This window comes from Urocampus carinirostris, chromosome 10, assembly GCF_059441175.1.
Source record: "Urocampus carinirostris isolate Australia breed hairy pipefish chromosome 10, RoL_Ucar_1.0, whole genome shotgun sequence".
Classification (NCBI taxonomy): Eukaryota; Metazoa; Chordata; class Actinopteri; order Syngnathiformes; family Syngnathidae; genus Urocampus; species Urocampus carinirostris.
The window spans coordinates 42,559,869-42,582,845 of record NC_142358.1 but is presented as its reverse complement, the minus strand read 5'-3'; the positions used below and the strand labels follow the sequence as shown (position 1 = coordinate 42,582,845).

The 22,977-nt window shown below is 39.2% G+C and overlaps 1 protein-coding gene across 1 annotated transcript in view; it reads right to left on the bottom strand.

Moving 5' to 3' along the window:
* Nucleotides 1-22,977, bottom strand: part of robo2 (roundabout, axon guidance receptor, homolog 2 (Drosophila)) — a 553,890-nt gene that overhangs the window by 77,719 nt on the left and 453,194 nt on the right. Inside the window, exons 8-14 of the mRNA XM_088345887.1 lie at nucleotides 22,832-22,843; nucleotides 15,051-15,175; nucleotides 9,621-9,792; nucleotides 7,125-7,330; nucleotides 3,877-3,958; nucleotides 3,647-3,815; nucleotides 1,424-1,590 (exon numbers count right to left, since the gene is read on the bottom strand). Of these exons, the coding sequence (XP_088202013.1) occupies nucleotides 1,424-1,590; nucleotides 3,647-3,815; nucleotides 3,877-3,958; nucleotides 7,125-7,330; nucleotides 9,621-9,792; nucleotides 15,051-15,175; nucleotides 22,832-22,843 (933 nt within the window). The remainder of the gene's footprint in view (nucleotides 1-1,423; nucleotides 1,591-3,646; nucleotides 3,816-3,876; nucleotides 3,959-7,124; nucleotides 7,331-9,620; nucleotides 9,793-15,050; nucleotides 15,176-22,831; nucleotides 22,844-22,977) is intronic.

Genomic DNA, 22,977 nt, shown 5'->3' with positions numbered 1-22,977 from the left:
GATAACGTGGTTAACCGTAAAAATGGCGGCCAGTGGCGAGCTGTGGCCTGCGACCAAGTTGCTAACATGAGTGGCTAGAGAAGGAAACTGTAGTATAAAAAAATCAAAGGCCTTCATCACAGAACTCGTCAACACTCGCTTGCATGACAAGCTATTAAAGAACAAATCACGATTTGTTTCGATAAAATGGCTAACCATAAAAATGGCGGCCTGTGGCGAGCCATGGCCGGCTATCAAGTTGCTAACATGAGTGGCTAGAGAAGGAAAAAGTGGGGAAGTGGAAACAAAGGACTTGGCAAAATTGACTTGCGTGATCACTTGTTGAAGAACAAAGCAAGCTTTATTTAACTGGAACAATAACAGCAGTGGCGAGCCATACCCTACAGCTAAATAGCTAACGTGAATGGCTAGAGAAGGAAATAGTGGTTAAAAAAGGTTAAAGAGGCCTGAATCACATAACTTAACTCCATTTGCTTGCATGACTAGAGGTGAAAGGCGAATGAGACTGAAAAAATAGCTAACAATAAAAATATTGGCTAGTTGTAGCCTGCAGCCAAGTTGCTAGGGTGAGTGACCAGAGAAGGAAACAAAAAAAAAAAGTCTAAAATGTCTGAACCACTGAACTTGGTGATTTTTGCTTGCATGATCCGCTGCGAAAGAACAAAGCAAGCTTTATTTACTCAGAGTGGCTAACAATAACAGCAGTGGCGAGCCATAGCCTACAGCTTAATAGCTAACATGGGTGGCTAGAGAAGAAAACAGTGGTTCAAAAAGGTTAAAGAGGCCTGAATCACAGAACTTAACACCATTTGTTTGCATGCCTAGAGGGGAAAGGTGAGTGACACTGAAGGCTGATGCAGGACTAGCTAACAATAAAAATAACAGCTAGTCGTGACATGCAGCCAAGTGGCTAGTGTGAGTGACCAGAGAAGGAAACAAAAAAAAAAAAAAAAATGTCGAAATGTCCGAACCACTGAACTCTGTGATGTTTGCTTGCATGACCAAATAATCTTGATTTAACACTACAATAGCGGCTAGAGGCAAGCAATAGCCTACAGCCAAGTGGTTAACACAAGTAGCTTGTGAAATAGAGAGAGAAACAGTGGAAAAAAAAACGATAACAATAGCAGCTAGACCTAGCTTGTGGCTAACACGAGTAGCTAAAGAAGGACGAAATCAATATAGACTCGTCCTTACGGCTGCTTTTCGTCTCATATAATCAGGAGCCGTGATAAAATCTCAACCAGCCGTGAGGCAGTCTTTTCTGCCCGCTACGTTCATTAGCATAGCGCTAACTCACTTAGCGCTCACTTTCCTTAATTGCTCAAGCGAGATCGACGTCTTTCCCCTCCTGGAAAGATGTCTCGGTGTGATGAGGGTGGGCGGGGCATGTGGGCGGGGCCGACCTTCCCTCAGGACGTACCTTGCGTTCTGACTGGTTCGGACATTGGGGAGGGGTCGCTGACTCCGCCCTCGTTGACGGCCCGGACCATGAACAGGTAGATGGTGTTGGGCCTTAGACCCTTAACGGTGAATTGGGTGGTCTTCACGTGGTCCGCCGCCGTTTGCCAGCTGTTGCTCACCGATTGGCTGCAAGAAAATCTTAGGTTAATGTCATTCTGAGAATTCGGACATGATAAAAGGCCTGCAAAAAAATCCAGCCCGACCCGACCCGCGACCAATTAACTTTGAGGGACTGAGCCCGAAAAAAAAAAAATCCAAACTTTTTTTATTTTATCTTTTGGCGTACACTTCTCTGTGTCCGAGAAAGCGGACGAGCGTGCATGCTGTTCTGCACAGATCCTCCACGAAGAAAATGAAACAGAAAACGATGACAGGTGGACATTGTGTAGGTGGTCTGGGGAAAATTTGTCTTAAGAATATTTATACTCGCGTTTTTCATATCCACAAAGAGATTAGCAATGTATTTACGTATTTTGCAGATCCAAAAAATGTTTTTAGAGTCGTCCAATCAGTGCACAAGCTTCGCACATGCTTTTTAGGTCCACAAACATATTTGCGATTTACATATGCCATTTTGAATATTCAGGTTTCAAACACATTTTTCATGGCATCATTCAAGGGAAGCGATGACGCTTCACACGATAATGTCAAACAAACTAAATTCAGATGCCGTTAATCAGGAGGGAAGTAGAAACGCAACAGCAAAGCAAAGCCATCAAAGCAGGCCTGTCAGCGATTACTACTAGGGATACTTGTATCATTTTTCTTTCTTCAAATACGTAATCTATTAAGGCACGCTGCTCGGAAACATGGCAACGATTTCAAGCATTTACAAGCTTCATCCAAAATTCCAGATCTTTTCCAACATTTAAAACACAACATGAACCTTGGAGAACCCAATAATCCTGTTCTTTTTTGGAATCTAATGACCCGTGGGTTCTCCAGGGTGGAAATTCCAGAATTTTTCAGGCTTTCAAGCACTTTCATAGGAACCCTACACTTTAATTGGTAACAAGTTCTCTAGTACTTTTGGTGGAAACATTGTCGGGCGTCGCCCCAAAAAATACGCAGAGAGGAGATAAGACAAAAAGGGAACGTGCTTTATTGCATTCCGGAAACGTTATCACGTTCGCCTCACTTGTTTTGGAGAGAACATCGTTGGACGTTGCCCCAAAAAATACGCAGAGAGGAGATATGTCAAAAAGGGAACGCACTTTATTGCATTGTGGACACGTTATCAACTATCGCCTCACTTGTTTGGGAAAGAACGTCCTTGGGCGTCGCCCCAAAAAATACGCAGAGAGGAGATATGACAAAAAGGGAACACGCTTTGTTGCATTCAGGACACGTTTATCAACTATCGCCTCACTTGTTTTAGAGAGAACGTCAATTGGCGTCGCCCCAAAAAATACGCAGAGAGGATATATGACAAAAAGGGAACGCGCTTTATTGCATTCGGGACACGTTATCACGTTCGCCTCACTTAATTTGGGGAGAACGTTGTTGGGCGCCGCCCCCAAAAAATACGCAGAGAGGAGATATGACAAAAAGGGAACGCCCTTCATTGCTTAGGGACACTTTATCACATTCGCCTCATTTGTTTTGAAGAGAACGTCGTTGGGCCTTGACCCCAAAAATACGCAGAGGGGAGATACAACAAAAAGGGAACGCGCTTTATCACATTCCGGACACGTTATCACATTTGTGTCACTTGTTTTGGAGACAACGTCGTTGGGCGTCTGCCAAAAATACGCAGAGAGGAGATACGACAAAAAGGGAACGCGCTTTATTGCATTCAGGATACGTTATCACGTTCGCCTCACTTGTTTTGGGGAGAACGTTGTGGGGCGCCGCCCCAAAAATACGCAGAGAGGACATATGACAAAAAGGGAACGCGCTCTATTGCATTCGGGACACGTTATCACGTTTGTGTCACTTGTTTTGGAGAAAACATTGTTGGGCGTCGCCCCAAAACATACGCAGAGAGGAGATATGACAAAAAGGGAACGCGCCTTATTGCATTCGGGACACGTTCAATGTTCCAGACGTTCAACATTGGTTTTTATTGTGTTCTCAAATAAAGTTAAGATCGTCGTCCCGGCAACAATGTCATCCCACGACCTTCACCAGATGCCTACATACTTATCATTAATTATTATCCAAATTCCACAATAGTACCTACCTGAAGGCTTCGATGACGAAGGAGCTAACGGGCGTGGCACCTGCTAGCCCAGGTTGCCAGGCCAGAGAGACGCTATTTTTGGTGACGTCAGTGACTTGGGGTTTGGAGGGGGGACCCGGGAGTTCGGTATCGTCCTCGGGGTTCTTGGAGATGGGGGTCCCGCCGGATTCTGCGGAACGGGAACACAACATCAAAGATCTGAGGAGGAAGATCTCCGATCCAACGCGTACCTTTGACATCGAGAAAAGCGCTCCACGAGGTTTCTCCGCTGGAGCTGGTGGCCACGCACGTGTAGATCCCCGAGTCGGAGAGCTTCAATACAAAATAAAAAAAACATGATTGAGTCCTCCTCACCAGTAGGGGGAGCTCAATGATAGTTGTTCAAAATGACTGTGAAAAGATATGGCCATTATCAAATACAATCAATGAGCTTAGAGTATTTTAAGTCATGTTATCATATCTATAGTTTATCTTGTCTTCTTTTTCAAAAAACAATAAAAAGTTAAAACAGGCGTGTAAAAAAGGCGGTCCGCGGGCCAGATCAGGCCCACTAAGGGATTGAATACGGCCCGCGAGACAACGCTCAGAGAAGCACAAGAGAAAAACAAACTGCAGGCTGAAATATGTCCACTTGATGTTGCCAAAGCCAGGTGCCACTCACAAAGACACTGTACTTGTATTTCTTTCTCACTCTATCGCTCTCTTTTGCTCCCTTTTCTCTTACTCAATGTCTCTCTCTTTTTCACTCTGTGTTTCTCTTTTTTTCATTCTTTGTTTCTCTTTGTCTCGTTCTCTCTCTGTGTCTTTTTACCTTGCTTTGCTCTCTCTTCTTTTTTTCCTTTTCTTTCTCTTTTCTCTTGTTCTCCTTCTCTCTCTCTCGCTTTCTCTTTTCTCTCCTCTCTTTGAATTTCTTTCTTTCTCTCTCTGTCTCCCCCCTCCCTATTTCTGTATTTGTCTCTTTTTTATGTTCTCTCTTTTTCTTTTCTCTCTTCTCCCTTTCTCTCTGTCTTTGCCCCACCCTCTCTCCCTCTCTCTCCCTCTCTCTTCCTCCCTTTTTCTCTGACTCTCTGTCTCTCTCTTTTTTACTCTCTGTGTCTCTCTTTTTCTCATTCTTTGTTTCTTTCTCTCTCTGTGTCTTATACCTATTTTGCTCTCTCTTCTTTTTTCCTCTCTCTTTTCTCTTGTTCTCTTTCTCTCTCTCTCTTTCCCCTTCTCTTTTCTCTCCTTCTTTCTTTGGATTTCTTTCTTTCTCTCTCTATATTCCCCCCTTTCCGTATTTCTCTTTTTGTCTCTTGTTTCTCATGTTCTCTCCCTCTTTTATCTCTCTCTCTCTCTCTCTCTTTTGTCCCACCCTCTCTCTTTTTCTCTCCCTCTCTTCCTCTCTCTTTTTATTTCTCTCTAATCTACTAGTCCAGCCGTGGTTATATGCAAAACATAAATACAAAAACTAATATCTGCAATCTGCTATATCTTATCTAATTTCAAGAATATTTTATTCTATTTCTTTTGGCAAAATAATAAAAAAATAGACGAGTAAAATATTGACTAACGAGATTCGGCAGCCGTGCCCCAAAAAAACCCCCAGAACTAAATATTGGCTGTATTCCCGGAGCCGGCGGGAGATTTTCCGAGCTAACTCGGCTTTTCCCTAGCGTTGACGCTAATTTGCTAATGAATTTCATTTCCCACTCAGCACCCGTCCTGGCTTCGGCGCCGACCGCAACTAATCGCTTTAGTGATCCGACGACAGCTGCCTCCTCCGTCCGTACGTCCGTCCGTCGTTTTTGTTCGTCCGCCGTGGTTATTGAATAAGCTAGCGCTTTCTATTGAATCTCATGCTAGCACGAGCACGCGCACTGGCTGGAAACGCTCCCGTTAGCCGCGCGCTCGCTAATAGCATCAAATGATTAAGGGTAAAAGAAAAATCGATGGAGGCAATTCATCTCCCGGATATTTTCTTCCCGTCAATCAACTTGATGGATCGGGTGCGGACGGGCGCCCGAGGGGACTTCAAACTATGGCCCGCCAACCCCATTTGGCCCATCGATCGATTTCATCTGGTTTGCCCGATGATATAAAAATGGAACCCAAAAATAATATGAAAAATGCTTTGATTTGGTGCCACTTTTGCCCTGATGATAGATGTCTAGATAAATAGATAGATGTCTAGATGTCTAGATAGATAGATGTCTAGATAGATAGATAGATAGACAGATAGACAGACAGACAGACAGATACTAAGATCGCTACCAAGCTCGATAGATAGATAGATAGATAGATAGATAGATAGATAGATGTCTAGATAGATAGATAGATAGATGGATAGATCAATACCAAGATTGATACCAAGATCAATAGATAGATAGATAGATAGATAGATAGATAGATAGATAGATAGATAGATAGATAGATAGATAGATCAATACCAAGATCGATACCAAGATTGATACCAAGATCAATAGATAGATGGATAGATAGAAAGATAGATAGATCGATCAATACCAAAATCGGTACCAAGATCAATAGATAGATAGATAGATAGATAGATAGATAGACATCAAGATCGATACCAAGATCGATACCAAGATCAATAGATATATAGATAGATACCAAGTTCGATGGATGGATAGATAGATAGATAGATAGATAGATAGATAGATAGATAGATAGATAGATAGATAGATAGATAGATACCAAGATCGCTACCAAGCTCGATAAATAGATAGATAGATAGATAGATAGATAGATAGATAGACAGATAGATAGATAGATAGATAGATAGATAGATAGATAGATAGATAGATAGATAGATAGATAGATAGATAGATAGATAGATAGATAGATAGATAGATAGATAGATAGATAGATAGATAGATAGATAGATAGATAGATAGATAGTATTTTGCTATAGATCATTTAAATAGTAATACGGAAAATACACACTGCCATAAAAATAGGGTATCTATCTATCTATCTATCTATCTATCTATCTATCTTGGTCATATCCCTCAAGAGGGCCCGACAGCTTTCACTGGTTTACCCCTGCCACATCATCCAGGTCCCCTGCACATCCCTTAGAACGCGTCCAAACATCCCACTGTCCTTTTAATTTTCACTAAATGTGAGAGGATGTGGAAGTAAAGCGACTGAGTGGAAGAAAGAGGAGATCGGAAAGATGATGACTAAAAGGAATTTTTATATTAATAAAACAAATTCTAAAATATGATTAAAAGGCAGAATACACACGATTTAAAAAAATAAATAATATTTTTTAGAAACTAATACCTGTCATGATTTAAATTCCTTTTGTGTTCTTTTATTTTCAAGTAAGACAAAGTCAATTATTCTATTTTGATTTTATGAATGATATTTAAAAAAAAAACTTTGGAATAACTTATCAACTAGTATCGATCATTTCGATTTTCTCTATATTCTGTAGGATTGTGTATTTTTATAAAGTAATGTAAAATAATGGTACCTTGAGGTCTTGTATGCGTAGGCTCCCCGGTTCCTGGAGGGCCACACGGGGGTCTTTGCCCAGGAGATTGACACCGTCCTTCAGCCAATGAACAGAGGGCACGGGCTCGCCCGCCGCTTGGCACCGGAGGAGGGCGGAGCCGGCCACGCCCGCCGTCTGATTGGACGGACCTCGTCGGATGATGGGCGGCGGCCTGTCCGACAGCGCTGTAAAAACCAATAGGAAAGCGGCGTGGGAAAAAACAAAAATTGCATTAGTAGGGATGGTTATGGAACCAAAAACGCCACCTATAGGAGGTAGAGAGAATACATGACCAAGTATAAATGATAAAAAAATTAATAATAGTGATAAAACAAAATTGTCAAATACATCCAAGAAATAATGTTATAAATATAATAAATTAAATAAAAAAGAAAATGTATACAATTATATAAAAATGCAAATACAATAAATAAAACACGACAAATGTATTTAAAAAAATAATCCAAATAATAAAACATTTTGAAAATAAATCAAATACTATAGTAATATAAGATGGCACTAAATACAAAAGGTAGTGATAAAACATTATATGAAAAAATAAACACAATAAATCTTAATAAAAACAAAATATAGAAAATGTGCAATTAACATAAACAAAGAAAATAAATAAAAATGAAAGATATAAGAATAAAAATAAAATGAATGAAGATAAAATGATATAAATAGTAAAACAAACACAAACGTGATTAATACAATTGAATACAATAATATTATAATTAAAAATGAAAATAGACGATGATAATAATAATCTAAATAAATAATAAATACAACTATAAAACAAATCCAATACATGAAAATATAATACATAACAACATATGAAATGAATACAAAAATAAAAAAAATACAAATAAAATAAATAAAAAATGAACAATAAGAATAAAATAAATACTAACTCGAATAAATGATAAAACCAATCCAATAAATACAAATACTTAAACAATGTTTTTATAAATTTAAGACAAATCCAATAAATAGCAAAATAATATTGTTAAAAGTAATAAAAAATGACAATAAATAAAATATAAGAATAAATACAAATACAATAAATAAAGAAAACATAAAATGAAAAAAAAATAAAAATAAAGTTATAACTAGAATAAATGATAAAACCAATCCAATGAATACAAATACTTAAACAATGTTTTATAAATTTAAGACAAATCCAATACATAGCAAAATAAAATACTTAAAAGTAATATAAAATATAAGAATAACTACAAATACAATGAATACAAAATACATAAAATAAAAAATAAAATAAAATAAATAATAACTAGAATAAATGATAAAACCAATTAAATAAATAAAAATACTTGAACAATGTTTTCATAAATATAAGACAAATCCAATAAATAGCAAAATAAAATAGTTAAAAGTAATATGAAATGATAATAAATCAGATATGAGAATAAATACAAATACAACGGATAAAAAATACAGAAAAATAAAAAAATAAAAAATAAATAACAACTAGAATAAATGATAAAACCAATCAAACAAATACAAATACTTAAACAATGTTTTCATAAATCCAATAAATAGCTAAATAAAATACTTAAAAGTCATATAAAATGAGAATAAATAAAATATAAGAATAAATACCAATACAATAAACCCAATTTCCTGTCTCTGGTGTACAGGTTCATTTTCTTTGGCCTTCTTGAAGGCCTTCAGGGAGGAATATGAAAATAACATCCCTCCTACCCATAAAAAAATCAAATGTGGGGGGCAAGACACATCTGTTTTTTTTTCCAGGCACTCCCAATGGCGTTGACAAAGACCACCGGGCTGACCCCCAAAATTGGCCCCCCATTTTCCACATTTTGGGAACATTAAAGAGGAGGGGAAGGGGGGGCACGGTTAAATTTCCGGATCAGGAATTTCTCATCACGGATCTCCTTGAACCCGGCAGAGAGTAAATCAGGAAGCGTCCGTGGAGCGGGGGGGAATGGGGGCGACCTCCCCCTCGCCGACGTTCTGAAAAATTTCCAGCCGGACGGCAGTCGCTCAATCACCGGGTCGTTCCGTCGAGCGCTCGTCAATCTTGGACTCAAGGACGACACTTTCCTTGAGTTGCTCTTCAGTCGAATTCCATTAAATTGTATTCGTCTATTCCGAAAAGCGGATGAGCTAAAGTTTCGGCTATCGAAAAACCTCTCATCTCATTCGCTGCACCGCTTATCCTCAGTAGGGTCGCGGGGGTGCTGGAGCCCATCCCAGCAATCATCGGGCAGCGGACACCCTGAACTGGTTGGTCGATAGTCCAAATGTAAACAAATATGACATTGCTGAAATGTTTGTCGAGAATAAGGAGCTTCTTTCGGAATTCGACAAAATCTGCCTAGCAACTAAGCGAAGTATATTATCAATCACAGGCTTCTCGACAAGCTATGCTAGATTTGACTTCATTCAGAAAATCACAAATTGATGAAAAAGACAAAAATTGTGATTTACCGTCCGTGACCTCCAACTGCGCCTTCGCCAGGATGCTACCGGCTACGGTTAGCGCTTGGCAGACGTAATATCCGGCGTCGGATCGCGTGACCGAGGCGATGGTTAGCGTTCCGCTCGGCGAAACCGATAATCGGCTGTTGGGCTGCAGAGGTTGGTTCGGGAACAGCAAGTTCTGGAAAAACGGGAAAAAACACGAAAAGTTATTCACTGCCGTCGTAAAGGGAGCCTTGACAATATTTTTAAATTATTGTTTGAATAAATACAATGTGTTTGGATCAATTAATAACATAAATACACAAACATAATACACAGAGTATATATTAAAATAAAGCACAGATTGAAAAGCTGACTTAATTTTTTGTATTCTTTCTATGTGTTTTTATTCAATACTTTATCAATAGGTTTTTATTTTTAAATTTGTTATTTTAGTTTATATTTTTTTCTATTTTATTTCTATTATTGTATCATCCATGATTTATTATGTCTTTATTTATCATCTATTTTATTGCTATTTATTTTATTTTATAGTTAACATTTTTTAAACTTTTATGTCATATTTTGTATTCTATCATTATTTTTTTAAATATTTCTTTATTTTATTATTTACATTTTTATCACTATTCTATTGTTAACTTTTTAAACTTTGATGTATTTAATCTTTTTCTATTTTATTACAAACATATTTGTACGATTTCCTTATTATTCTTCATTAAGTCATTTAATAATTTTACTATTTGATAACTAATGTTTATTTTTAATGTATTGTTTTATTGCTGCATGAACATTTTTATTTATTCACCTTTTAATTATTCAGTTATTATCCTTGTTATATTTTTCAATATTTATGTATACTATTTTCATCATCATTCTTTGTTTTTTATTTCTATTATTGAATTATTTATTTTTATTATCTCCTTATTTTTATCTATTTTATTGCTATTTATTATACTTTATCATTAACATTTTTTAAACTTTTATTATATTTGGTATTTTATCAAAATTAAAAAAAATATATTTATATTATTATTATATATTATTTCTTTTTTATTCTTCGATTAATTAATTGAGAATTTTATTAATATTTGATAATTCATATTATTTTTTTATTTTGTATTGCTTTTTTACTGCATTTGATTTTTTTACTTATTTACCTTTTTATCATTCAGTTATTATCTTTTTTTGCATTTTTCAATATTTATGAATACTGTTTTCATTATTATTATGTTTTTTATTTCTGTTATTGTATAATCTTTTTTTATTATCTCTTTATTTTATCTATTTTATTGCTATTTATTTTATGATCAGCATTTTTTTTACTTTTATGTTATATATTCTATTTCATTATTATTCTTTTAAAATTATTATTTATTTTATTTTTTACATTTTTATCACTATTCTATTGTTAACTTTGATGTATGATGTATTTAATCTTTTTCTATTTTATTACAAACATTATTATTATTCAATTCATTAATTGAGAATTGTATTACTATTTGATAATGTTTTTTTGTATTAATATTATTTACCTTTTTATTATTCAGTTATAATCTTTGTTATATTTTCGAATATTTATTTATACTATTTTTAAGATTGTATTACTATTTTACTATCAATTTTTATAATTTTATTTTGATTTTGTATATTTTTTTCCACCTACTTTTTTGATAATATATAAATAAATAAATACATAAATGAGATACCTACACATTAAACATTATTGATAATAAAATCATTTTAGGCATTATAGATATACAGAGAAATCTGTAAAAGTATTACACAAATGTTTCTTTTTTTTTTTTTGAATAGAAAGTGAAAAAAAATATCAGTTAGCGGTAATAATACCAGTCTGGAGAAGCAGGACATTAGCGGTTCAGTTATAGAAGAAAAAAAAAACGTTTTCAAATAGCGGTGAGAAGCTAACACGTCCGATTTAATTACGATAAATGAGAGGGCAAAACGTTACAAATTCCGATTAACACTCTGCTATCCTCGTGGGAGAAGGTGCAAAGCAACATCTCTCAAATTAGTCGCGTGGGGTTTAGCGGCAAATAATTAGCATGGCACCCACACTCCACAAAATATTTCGTGGTAAACATGCCAATTTTGTTTGGAACGATGCAATATTCCATGAAATAAAATGTAAAAAACAAACACGCTAACATGCTAACGGCTAAATGCTATCAGCAAAGCCTCGATGGGGTCCTAATTGGCGCGGTGGCTTCAACGGGCGAGTATTGGAAAGGCTTAACGGCTCTGGTGAGAGATCCGATCGTTGTTATCAGCGCGGCGGGTCACGGGGGAAAGAGATTAGCCGGAGGAAGAAAAAGAAAAAAAAAACGGTAGTGAAAATACCAATGACACCAATGGAAAATAAAATAGCTGGTTTCAGGTCCCAGAATTTATGTAGTGAACCAATAGGACCAAGATTCCTAATATTTACATTCTTTTATTATTTAACCCCACCCCAAATATATATACATATATTTGATAATTTTACTATTATTTTTATTTTATTTTGTGTTTTTGGGGTTTTATTAATTTATTTGTATTTATTTATTTATTTTTTTGTTTAAAATCAATGTAAACCATTTTATTTTATTTTATTTCTTTATTTTTGTCTCATATTATGCATATTTTAAAATGTGACACATCTTTATTTTGTTTCTATTTAATGTATTACTATTTCTTTTTCATTTATTATATTTGAGTTTTCGGTTTTATTTATCCATTTTTAATTTTTGAGAGTTTTCATTTTGTTTATTGTATTTGATTATTATACTTTTTCTCTGAAATATATGTCTCACTTTTTATTTATTCTCGATTTTTTCATTTTGCGACAAAACATTTTTTTAACGAATTTATCACTATTTTTGTTTTATGTTAATTGTGTTATTTTTTTATTCTATTATACGTTTTATGTATCTATCATTTTATTTCAAACAAGTTTAAATTGTATTTATTTTTCATGATTATTTCTTTAATTCCTTGACTATTATTTTTACTTATTCTATATCAATATTTTATTTATTTTTTGTTCTTCTACAGATTTCTCTGAAATGAAAATATTTTATACTATTATTTCTAGCCGATCATTTTAATTATTTATTTCACTGTATTATTTTGTTTTGTTAAAATTTTATTTTTACTTTAATAATTGTACTCAAATCATTTTAAACAGTTTTTTGTTTCCTGAAAATGAAGTCAATTTTCAAATCCATTTTTACAAATTTAATTCATTATATTGTTTTTCCACCATGATAAGTCCAATATATAAGTATATAAACTACAACCAAGGTCCGTTTACTCGGTGAAAATATGGCAAACTAAAAATAGTAGCTTTTAAATAATGACATATCAGTCTTTTTGATGACTACCAATCGGTATAACCATCAATGTTCAAATATTGCTACAAGGTAACCTGTCAATTGTGGATAATTTTGCTTTTCCATTGTGACAGGTCTAGATTACATTTATAAGAACTACAATCTGAAGTGTGTTTTCCTAAACCGAACCAGGCAAAGCTCAGGAAGCTAGCTCTACATATTTACATATTGATCTTGACAATCGTTATAAACCTGGGAACGATACCTATGGAGTGTTATATTGCTTTTTCGCAATCCAAAATAAAAAATATATAAACTATAACAGAGGTCGGTTTACTTGTTTCGAGCTAAGCTAGGCGAAGAAAAAGCTAGCGCTAAATATTTTACAATCGGTTTTCTTGACGACCATCAATTGGTATAACCATTGGTGCTTCACTACTTATCTGTATAACCTTCAGTTCTACGATTCCGTTATCAGGTGAAGTTATATACTATTTTATTCACTGTTTTGTCTTAAACTGTTTTGTTTTGTCCTAAATCTGACTTCAGTGTTGAGTGCGAACTCTGAATGAAGGGTGTCGTAAACCGCGCTTTGCGCTGGAATGTGCCTTTTCTTCAATTCTGTGCATATAACAATGACTTATCACCTCGCCTGGGGGGTTGGAGTGTATGTCTGTCACCATTCTGTCTGGAGGGCTATGACCTATCACCCCTCCTCCCATTCTCCGAAAAAAGGATTGGGAAATTTGCATTGGCGACACCGCGGATCAATCAGCAGCGGCTTAGTCATGGGGCATGAACATTTCATTGGCATGTGTTATAACATGGGAAAACCCTGGTACCTCGTCTTTTCCACACGATTTTAATTTTGGCACGGCAGAAAGACCCGATTTGTTCAACTCTTTGATTAGTCTAAATAAACTAATATGTGGACTATACTCGGCGCTCGGCTCAATAATTTCTCTGACCTTTGAACATGCTCCAACTGTAAGGGTTTAGACAAGACACGTGAAGTGGCTCTGGAGTCAGATTTCAGTTTAATAAATGTTAAATCCTTACACAGGTAACATGAAGAGACGAACCAATGATTTTCTGGGTCGTGACGATTTACCTGGTTATATCAGTATTATTTTCCCCCCATTTTATTAACACTCCACTTATTGAAACATGAATATTTTGTTTGTTTGTTTGTTTGTACATGATTCAATTGTTTGTTTGTTTGTACATGATTCAAATTGAATCTTTTCTTCCGGCGCCGTCACGAATGGCAGCCACTCCAGCAGCTCCCGTGTTATTTTCGATTGTTCTCGATTGTTCTCAGCTCAGGGATGCTGCTGGAAATGTGAATTTCCCTTCGGGGATGAACAAAGTATCTATCTATCTATCTATCTATCTATCTATCTATCAAAGCGGCGCTGCCATGAGCGGCTGCCTTCCCAGCAGCTGCCCTGTTATCTCTCACTTTTTGTGATTTTTTTGTTTTATTGTCTGCTTCTATCTTCAGTGTTTTTCTTCCCGTTTTGACAACTACACTATGGATTACTTATATCCTATGGACATGGGTTTTAGCGCACAAAAATGTGTTTATTCAAGGAATCAACTCCTTGCCCTGAAGAATTCTCGTGCCGGCGTGATGAAGGGGCCTATCGTGGAGGAAGAACCGGAGCTAGCTAAGCGGCTAGCGGCGTTATAAGTCTTCGGTACCATCCGCAATCATGGTAAATGCGAACTCACGACCAAATGAGATCAACGAGTGCTGGTGGAAAACATCGAAGCGCACAGGGAGCGCAGTTGCTGTGTTTTGCGGAAACGTGGCTCACGTTTAGCATTCCGGACGCTAACGTGTAGCCACCCGGAGCTACCCGGAGCAATCCGGCTTCAGCGTCGCTATACAGAGACACGAAAGCCTATGGGAATCGGAGAGGAGACGGACTCGCTAACACGGGGTGGTGTATCCCTGGACACAAAGAAACAGATTTCCATCTGCCGCAGGGATGTCGAACTTTTGGACTGGCGTGTGACGTCATCCACTCCGCTACAAGCACCTGAACCTAGCTGAACTTAAAACTGAAGCCAAAGCAGTCCAGGTGAGATCGGGTTCTCCTACCTGACTTCCTTCCTTCTGCCAGAAGACGGCCGGCTGAGGGTTTCCTTTGGTCTCGCACGGAAAGGTGGCACTACGTCCTTGGGCCACGATCTGGTCCCTAGGCCGGACCACGAACTGCGGGGCGGCTAAAGGAGGAAACACGGGTATTAGAGAGAGGAACAAGTCACGGCAGTGGGTTATACTGCGGGGAGAGGAACGATTTTGTGGGTTATTCTTGGGATTTCAGGCAGAGAGGAGGAAAAACCGAATCAGGAAAGTATAACCCATAAGACAGATCTCCGTGGTTGTCTTAAAGGTCAACCATCGTCACCATGGGAACCGGGTCAGACATTCATCCGGAGAATGAATGACGGTGACGTTGACGATAACATCGGAGACAAAACAGGACGACCACAAGAGCTTACAAGGACGTCGGAATTGAAGCAAAGGTTTTCAGCAGTAAAATTTCAAATGGCTTCTGGAAAGCGGCCATTTTGCATGCCATGAATCAAAACCGATACCAGAATTTGCAGACGTTCTTGTCACCGTTATATCATCAGGAACTCAAAATAAGGAAGCTTATTCGAAAGTCATTTTTTCGATTTATTTTATCTTTTTATGGAGATGAAGTATCCGAAACAAGCCGATACAGGCTTTCATAGCAGATTACAGATACTCGCAATGGAAACAATTGTCATCATTATTGATTTGACTCAGCTTTGCCCGATCATTTGGTGCCACCCGCCGCGGATTCTGATTGGCTCCCTGTCACTATTTGAACTCAGTCCTGTCAGGGGACCTGTTGTCAGTCGGTCTCCGAACCTCAGTGTATACTAGGCAAGCCTTTTTCAACCCTGACTACCACCTGTCCCGTTTTTGCTCCCGTCTGTCCGGCTCTCCCGTCCCGACTTACGACCCGTTTTTGATTCTGACCACGTCTGCTTTCCCGTCCCGACTTACGACCCATTTCTGACCCCGACCACGTTTAGATAGATAGATAGATAGATAGATAGATAGATAGATAGATAGATGGACAGCAGTGTTGAAAACAGAAAAATAACATAATAAAATAAAGATATAGAATACAAAAATACCCAATATAACGTGTCGATATAGAGTATTTAAATAGTGCTAAGGAAAAAACACATTGTAAAAAAAATAGGGTGATATGCAAATGTGGGGGTGGGGATTGATTTGGGCTTTTACTCCCCCGGATGGAGTTAAGGAGCCTCATGGCATGAAGAAGAAATTATCTCCTATTATGTACCGTTTCCATCATTGTCTCTTTCTGTTCTTTGATTACCACACCCTTTAGGACGGGTCTGCTTTTGTAACCTGGGATCATTTATCACATGAAAGGGCTTTTACTCCCCTAGGTGAAATTAAAGAGCCTCGTGGCATGAAGAAGAAATTATCTCCTCCTATTATGCACCATTTCCATCATTGTCCCTTTCTGTTCTTTGATTACCACACCCTTTGGGGCGGATCTTCTTTTGTGACCTGGGATCATTTATCACATGAAAGGGCTTTTACTCCCCTGGGTGGAGTTAAAGAGCCTCATGGCATGAGGAAGAAATTATCTTCTCCTATTATGCACCGTTTACATCATTGTCCATTTCTGTTCTTTGATTACCACACCCTTTAGGACGGCTCTGCTTTAGTAACCTGGGATAGTTTATCACATGAAAGGGCTTTTACTCCCCTGGGTGGAGTTAAAGAGCCTCATGGCATGAAGAAGAAATTATCTCCTATTATGTACCGTTTCCATCATTGTCTCTTTCTGTTCTTTGATTACCACACCCTTTAGGACGGGTCTGCTTTTGTAACCTGGGATCATTTATCACATGAAAGGGCTTTTACTCCCCTAGGTGAAATTAAAGAGCCTCGTGGCATGAAGAAGAAATTATCTCCTCCTATTATGCACCATTTCCATCATTGTCCCTTTCTGTTCTTTGATTACCACACCCTTTGGGGCGGATCTTCTTTTGTGACCTGGGATCATTTATCACATGAAAGGGCTTTTACTCCCCTGGGTGGAGTTAAAGAGCCTCATGGCATGAGGAAGAAATTATCTTCTCCTATTATGCACCGTTTACATCATTGTCCATTTCTGTTCTTTGATTACCACACCCTTTAGGACGGCTCTGCTTTAGTAACCTGGGATAGTTTATCACATGAAAGGGCTTTTACTCCCCTGGGTGGAGTTAAAGAGCCTCATGGCATGAAGAAGAAATTATCTCCTATTATGTACCGTTTCCATCATTGTCTCTTTCTGTTCTTTGATTACCACACCCTTTAGGACGGGTCTGCTTTTGTAACCTGGGATCATTTATCACATGAAAGGGCTTTTACTCCCCTAGGTGAAATTAAAGAGCCTCGTGGCATGAAGAAGAAATTATCTCCTCCTATTATGCACCATTTCCATCATTGTCCCTTTCTGTTCTTTGATTACCACACCCTTTGGGGCGGATCTTCTTTTGTGACCTGGGATCATTTATCACATGAAAGGGCTTTTACTCCCCTGGGTGGAGTTAAAGAGCCTCATGGCATGAAGAAGAAATTATCTCCTATTATGTACCGTTTCCATCATTGTCTCTTTCTGTTCTTTGATTACCACACCCTTTAGGACGGGTCTGCTTTTGTAACCTGGGATCATTTATCACATGAAAGGGCTTTTACTCCCCTAGGTGAAATTAAAGAGCCTCGTGGCATGAAGAAGAAATTATCTCCTCCTATTATGCACCATTTCCATCATTGTCCCTTTCTGTTCTTTGATTACCACACCCTTTGGGGCGGATCTTCTTTTGTGACCTGGGATCATTTATCACATGAAAGGGCTTTTACTCCCCTGGGTGGAGTTAAAGAGCCTCATGGCATGAGGAAGAAATTATCTTCTCCTATTATGCACCGTTTACATCATTGTCCATTTCTGTTCTTTGATTACCACACCCTTTAGGACGGCTCTGCTTTAGTAACCTGGGATAGTTTATCACATGAAAGGGCTTTTACTCCCCTGGGTGGAGTTAAAGAGCCTCATGGCATGAAGAAGAAATTATCTCCTATTATGTACCGTTTCCATCATTGTCTCTTTCTGTTCTTTGATTACCACACCCTTTAGGACGGGTCTGCTTTTGTAACCTGGGATCATTTATCACATGAAAGGGCTTTTACTCCCCTAGGTGAAATTAAAGAGCCTCGTGGCATGAAGAAGAAATTATCTCCTCCTATTATGCACCATTTCCATCATTGTCCCTTTCTGTTCTTTGATTACCACACCCTTTGGGGCGGATCTTCTTTTGTGACCTGGGATCATTTATCACATGAAAGGGCTTTTACTCCCCTGGGTGGAGTTAAAGAGCCTCATGGCATGAGGAAGAAATTATCTTCTCCTATTATGCACCGTTTACATCATTGTCCATTTCTGTTCTTTGATTACCACACCCTTTAGGACGGCTCTGCTTTAGTAACCTGGGATAGTTTATCACATGAAAGGGCTTTTACTCCCCTGGGTGGAGTTAAAGAGCCTCATGGCATGAAGAAGAAATTATCTCCTATTATGTACCGTTTCCATCATTGTCTCTTTCTGTTCTTTGATTACCACACCCTTTAGGACGGGTCTGCTTTTGTAACCTGGGATCATTTATCACATGAAAGGGCTTTTACTCCCCTAGGTGAAATTAAAGAGCCTCGTGGCATGAAGAAGAAATTATCTCCTCCTATTATGCACCATTTCCATCATTGTCCCTTTCTGTTCTTTGATTACCACACCCTTTAGGGCGGATTCGCTTTTGTAACATGGGATTATTTATCAAATCAAAGGGCTTTTATGACCAGTGGAACAGGTTGGAATTTCTTATCTGAGGATTTGGACTTCTCCTGTTTTCCTTGCAAGTTAAACCTACATTGATGTTTCTCCTTCTTTTGAGTGTCAACTAAACTATAAACCTAACAACTTGTAAGCAGACAATCTACCGTAAATTCCGGACCATAAGCCGCTACTTTTTTCCCTAACTTTCAACCCTGCGGCTTATTCAGTGATGCGGCCAATTTATGTCATTTTTCTAACGGCCGCTAGCGGCGCTCGAGTGTTGCTACCGTTAACTGCCCTGCCAATGCTATATTATTATTATTATAGCTTTGAAAACTCTCTCAGTGTACCGTCTTTCTTTGTAAATATATGTAACCCATGTATAATATGTAATTGCAACTGTATATTTTTGTAATGTATTCATTTGTATTTATTTTAGACACTTATTCTGATATGTTTTGCACGGGTGAACGAAAAATGAGGGGCGGAACCAACGCGGGGTGCCGAGTTTAAGTGGGGACCGCTAAAGGTGAGGGACAGACAAGGAAATAAGAGGGGGTAAAAAGTTGGTTAAAGAAAAAGGAGTTGCGTGAGTAAATGTGTTGTGCTGATGGGAAAGTGGGGACCGGTAAAGGTGAGTTTTTGTGGACACGGCGGACAATAATGGATATATATTTTTCCCACCCTTACCTTTGGAAATATACACTTTTTTCCTCGGATTACTTTCAACGGGACCCGGACTCTGCAGGTCTGCATCAAACCTTAAGTATCGGTATCATTTTCCGTTCATTTCGCCGGGTGTGAGTTTTGGACCGTGGACTTTAATGAAGGACATTCAGTTTCAATCGCGGGACTTGAAGTCGGGTTTGGGTTAACTTTGCGTTTGTGTTACATGTTTAAATGTGGGCGCATGCGGCTTATATACAGGTGCGGCTTGTGTATGTACAAAATCGGTTTACCTCTTAAAATGTGGTGGGTGCGGCTTATAATCAGGTGCGCTAGTTAGTCCAGAATTTACGGTAAATTATCCGCCACATTGTGTCCCTTTTTTGTGGTCTCGCAACAAAATGTTTGTCGTACATAATATCGCATGTTACTTTGGCAAATGGGGCAGCACGGCGGCGCAGTGGTTAGCGCATGTGCGGCACAGTTCATGTCTTGGGAACCTCCTGCGCGGGTTCAAATCCAGCTCCAGACTTCCTGTGCGGAGTTTGTATGTTCACCCAGTGCTTGCGTGGGTTTCCTCCGGACACTCCGGTTTCCTCCCACGTTCCAAAAACATGCATGTCAGGTGGATTGGCCGGTCCAAATTGTCCCAAGGTGGGAATGAGCGAGTGAGTTGTCTCTCCCCGTGTGCCCTGCGATTGGCTGGCAACCAGTTCAGGGTGTCCCCTGCCCACTGCCCAATGATTGCTGGGATGGGCTCCAGCACCCCGCGACCCTACTGAGGATAAGCGGTGTAGCTGATGAGATGAGATGAAATGTCCTTTTAGTCCACGTTTGACTCATAATGATGACATCACCACGTCTCTAATTTGGAGTTTGAAGCAGCCTGTCTGGATTCGGCGCAACATTGTGTCACCTCCCCTGTTTCAGTTTTTATCGCTCGACAAGCCAGCTGGTTGTAAGGCAGGCCGACCGACGTTTGGACTTTTTGTTTTTTTCGCAAGAGAGCGCAGATGGCGGCAGATTTACGGCTTTCTCACTCGGCCTTGTGCGACTCGGCTATCTCCGGGCTCCCGACTGATAGCGAGCTCTTAAATCAGGACTCCGACGCTTCGCTCCTTCACTCCCTCCTCGCCGTCCCACGCATGGCTTCGATAAACGCGTGGAGAAAAAGACACCCGTTGTCCTTTTCTCACGCTTCGGTTTTTGGGGGCAATCTTTCTTGGATTTTTGCAAACGGTGCAACAATTTTTACTTCGGGGATATAACTGCTTAAAAAGATGTCGGAAATACATTAAAGTTACATTGAAATATGTCAATGTCTCGGTTGCCATGGCGCCCAATTGGCCCCGCCCGTGTGGCGCCAGCTGCAGCTTGTTGACAGATTAGCTTCCCCACTATTTAAACCCTGTCCTGTCAATCCCCTGTGTCAGTCTGTCTGCGAACCTCTGTTTTTCAAGGCAAGCCTTTTTTCGAACCCTGACTCCCGCCTGTCCCGTTTTTGCTCCCGTGTGTCTCCAGCTACGACCTGTTTTGATCTCGACCACGTCTGCTCTCCCGTCCCGACTTACGACCCGTTTTTGATCCCAAACAAGTATACTCTCCTGTCCCGGCTACCGACCAGTTTTCCCGTCCCTGACACAAACATCGCTCGCTACGGAAGATCCACTTCCGTGTTCGGATCACAAGCCGAGCACAAGAGCGACCTGCTTCCCGTGTCCAGCGCACATCGGATCGTGGGAGCAGCACTTCCTTGTTTCTTCAATAAAACTTAAAAACGTTACGCAAATGGGTCCTGTTTCCGTTCTGGTCCTCACAGTCAAAAAGATTTCTTAAAAAAAAAAAATTGTCTTTATTTAATCAAAAGTAACAGTTAAATCATGATTTTTCACGACATTTGAAATACATCAAAAGGAAACCAAAGATGAGTGTCACGGTTGCCATGGCGCCCAGTTAGCCCCGCCCGTGTGGCGCCAGCTGCGGCTGCAGATTTTCTTCCTGTCTATTTAAACTCAGTGCACTCATTTTTCCTTTGTCAGTCCGTCAAAGAACCTCTGTCCCGCAACACGTGGGTTCTGACTGGGTTCTGTTTCCTGTTGGTAATTCCTGTCCAGTATTGTTCCCGTTTATTTTGTCCTGTTTAATTTCACTTTCAGGTTTTGCTTCCGTCTATTTTTGTCCTGTTTATTATTTTCTCCAGTTTTCGTTCCCGTCTAGTTCATCCTGTTTATTTTTGATATCCTGTTTCATTATCAATCCAGTCTGTTGTCTGTTTCGTCCTGTCCGGTATCGACCCCATTCGTCCGATGTCAACTCGGGCAGTTGGGATCGACCTCGGTCTCTGGCTTCCTGTCTCTGGCTTCCTGTCTTTCCACGCCAGACCGTGCATGACTCCCCATCCATCCATCCATCCATCCATTATCTGCACCATTTATCCTCAGTAGGGTCGCGGGAGGGGGGGGTGGAGCCCATCCTAGCTATATTCGGGCAGTGGCCAGGGGACACCCTGAACCGGTTGCCAGACAGTCGCAGGGCTCACAAAGACAGACAAGTCACTCGCTCATTCACACCTTGGGACAATTTGGACCGACCAATTAACCTAACATGCATATTTTTGGGGAATGTGGGAGGAAACCGGAGTGCCCGGAGGAAACCCACGCAAGCACGGGGAAAACATGCAAACTCCACACAGGAGGTTTGATCTAATGACCTCAGAACTGTGCTGCACACACGCTAACCACTGCGCCGCCGTGCTGCCCACATGACTCCCCATTTCCCGTAAAATAAAAGGCTTGTGTAAGAACGTCACGCGATTGGGTCCTGCTCCTGTTCTGGTTCTTGACAATAAGTCCTATTTTCTGTCTTAATCATGCTTAAAATGGACCAGACCTAAACTCAATAGTATTCCCTTGATTCTCCCGGTTAATCCGTTCCATAACCATACCTATTAAGTGAATTTCCGTTAGGTATGAATCGTACTTTAGCGTCGCGCGAGGAAGTTTTGTGCGCATTTCCTCATCCGGGATAAAGGATGCTCCAAAGCATTGTGGGACTTGTAGTAAGGACGAATGATCCGCCCACACTTTAGCTTACGTGCTAAAAAAATATTTGAACCGCAATATACTGAAGGAACACTCTAATTGATATCGAATAAGAATAGTGAATGGTGGCCCTATTCAAACCATGGCACGTTACATCTATCAGAATGGAGGAAAGGACAGACAGTGCAGGAAGAAAACCACAATATCATTTTTTTAAAATATCGATATTTGAAATACAAAGAAGTCATGCGGGATGGAATCGTCCAATCAGAATGGTGCTTACTTACCCACGCGGCCATCTGGAGACGAGAATGGAAGGGTGGATACACGCACACCGAAAGAAAACACAGATGAACAAAAACACAAAAGAAATCAAAATCAGAATGAATGAAAAAATAAGCACGACAGGGAAGCTCCACTATTTGTATTGCCG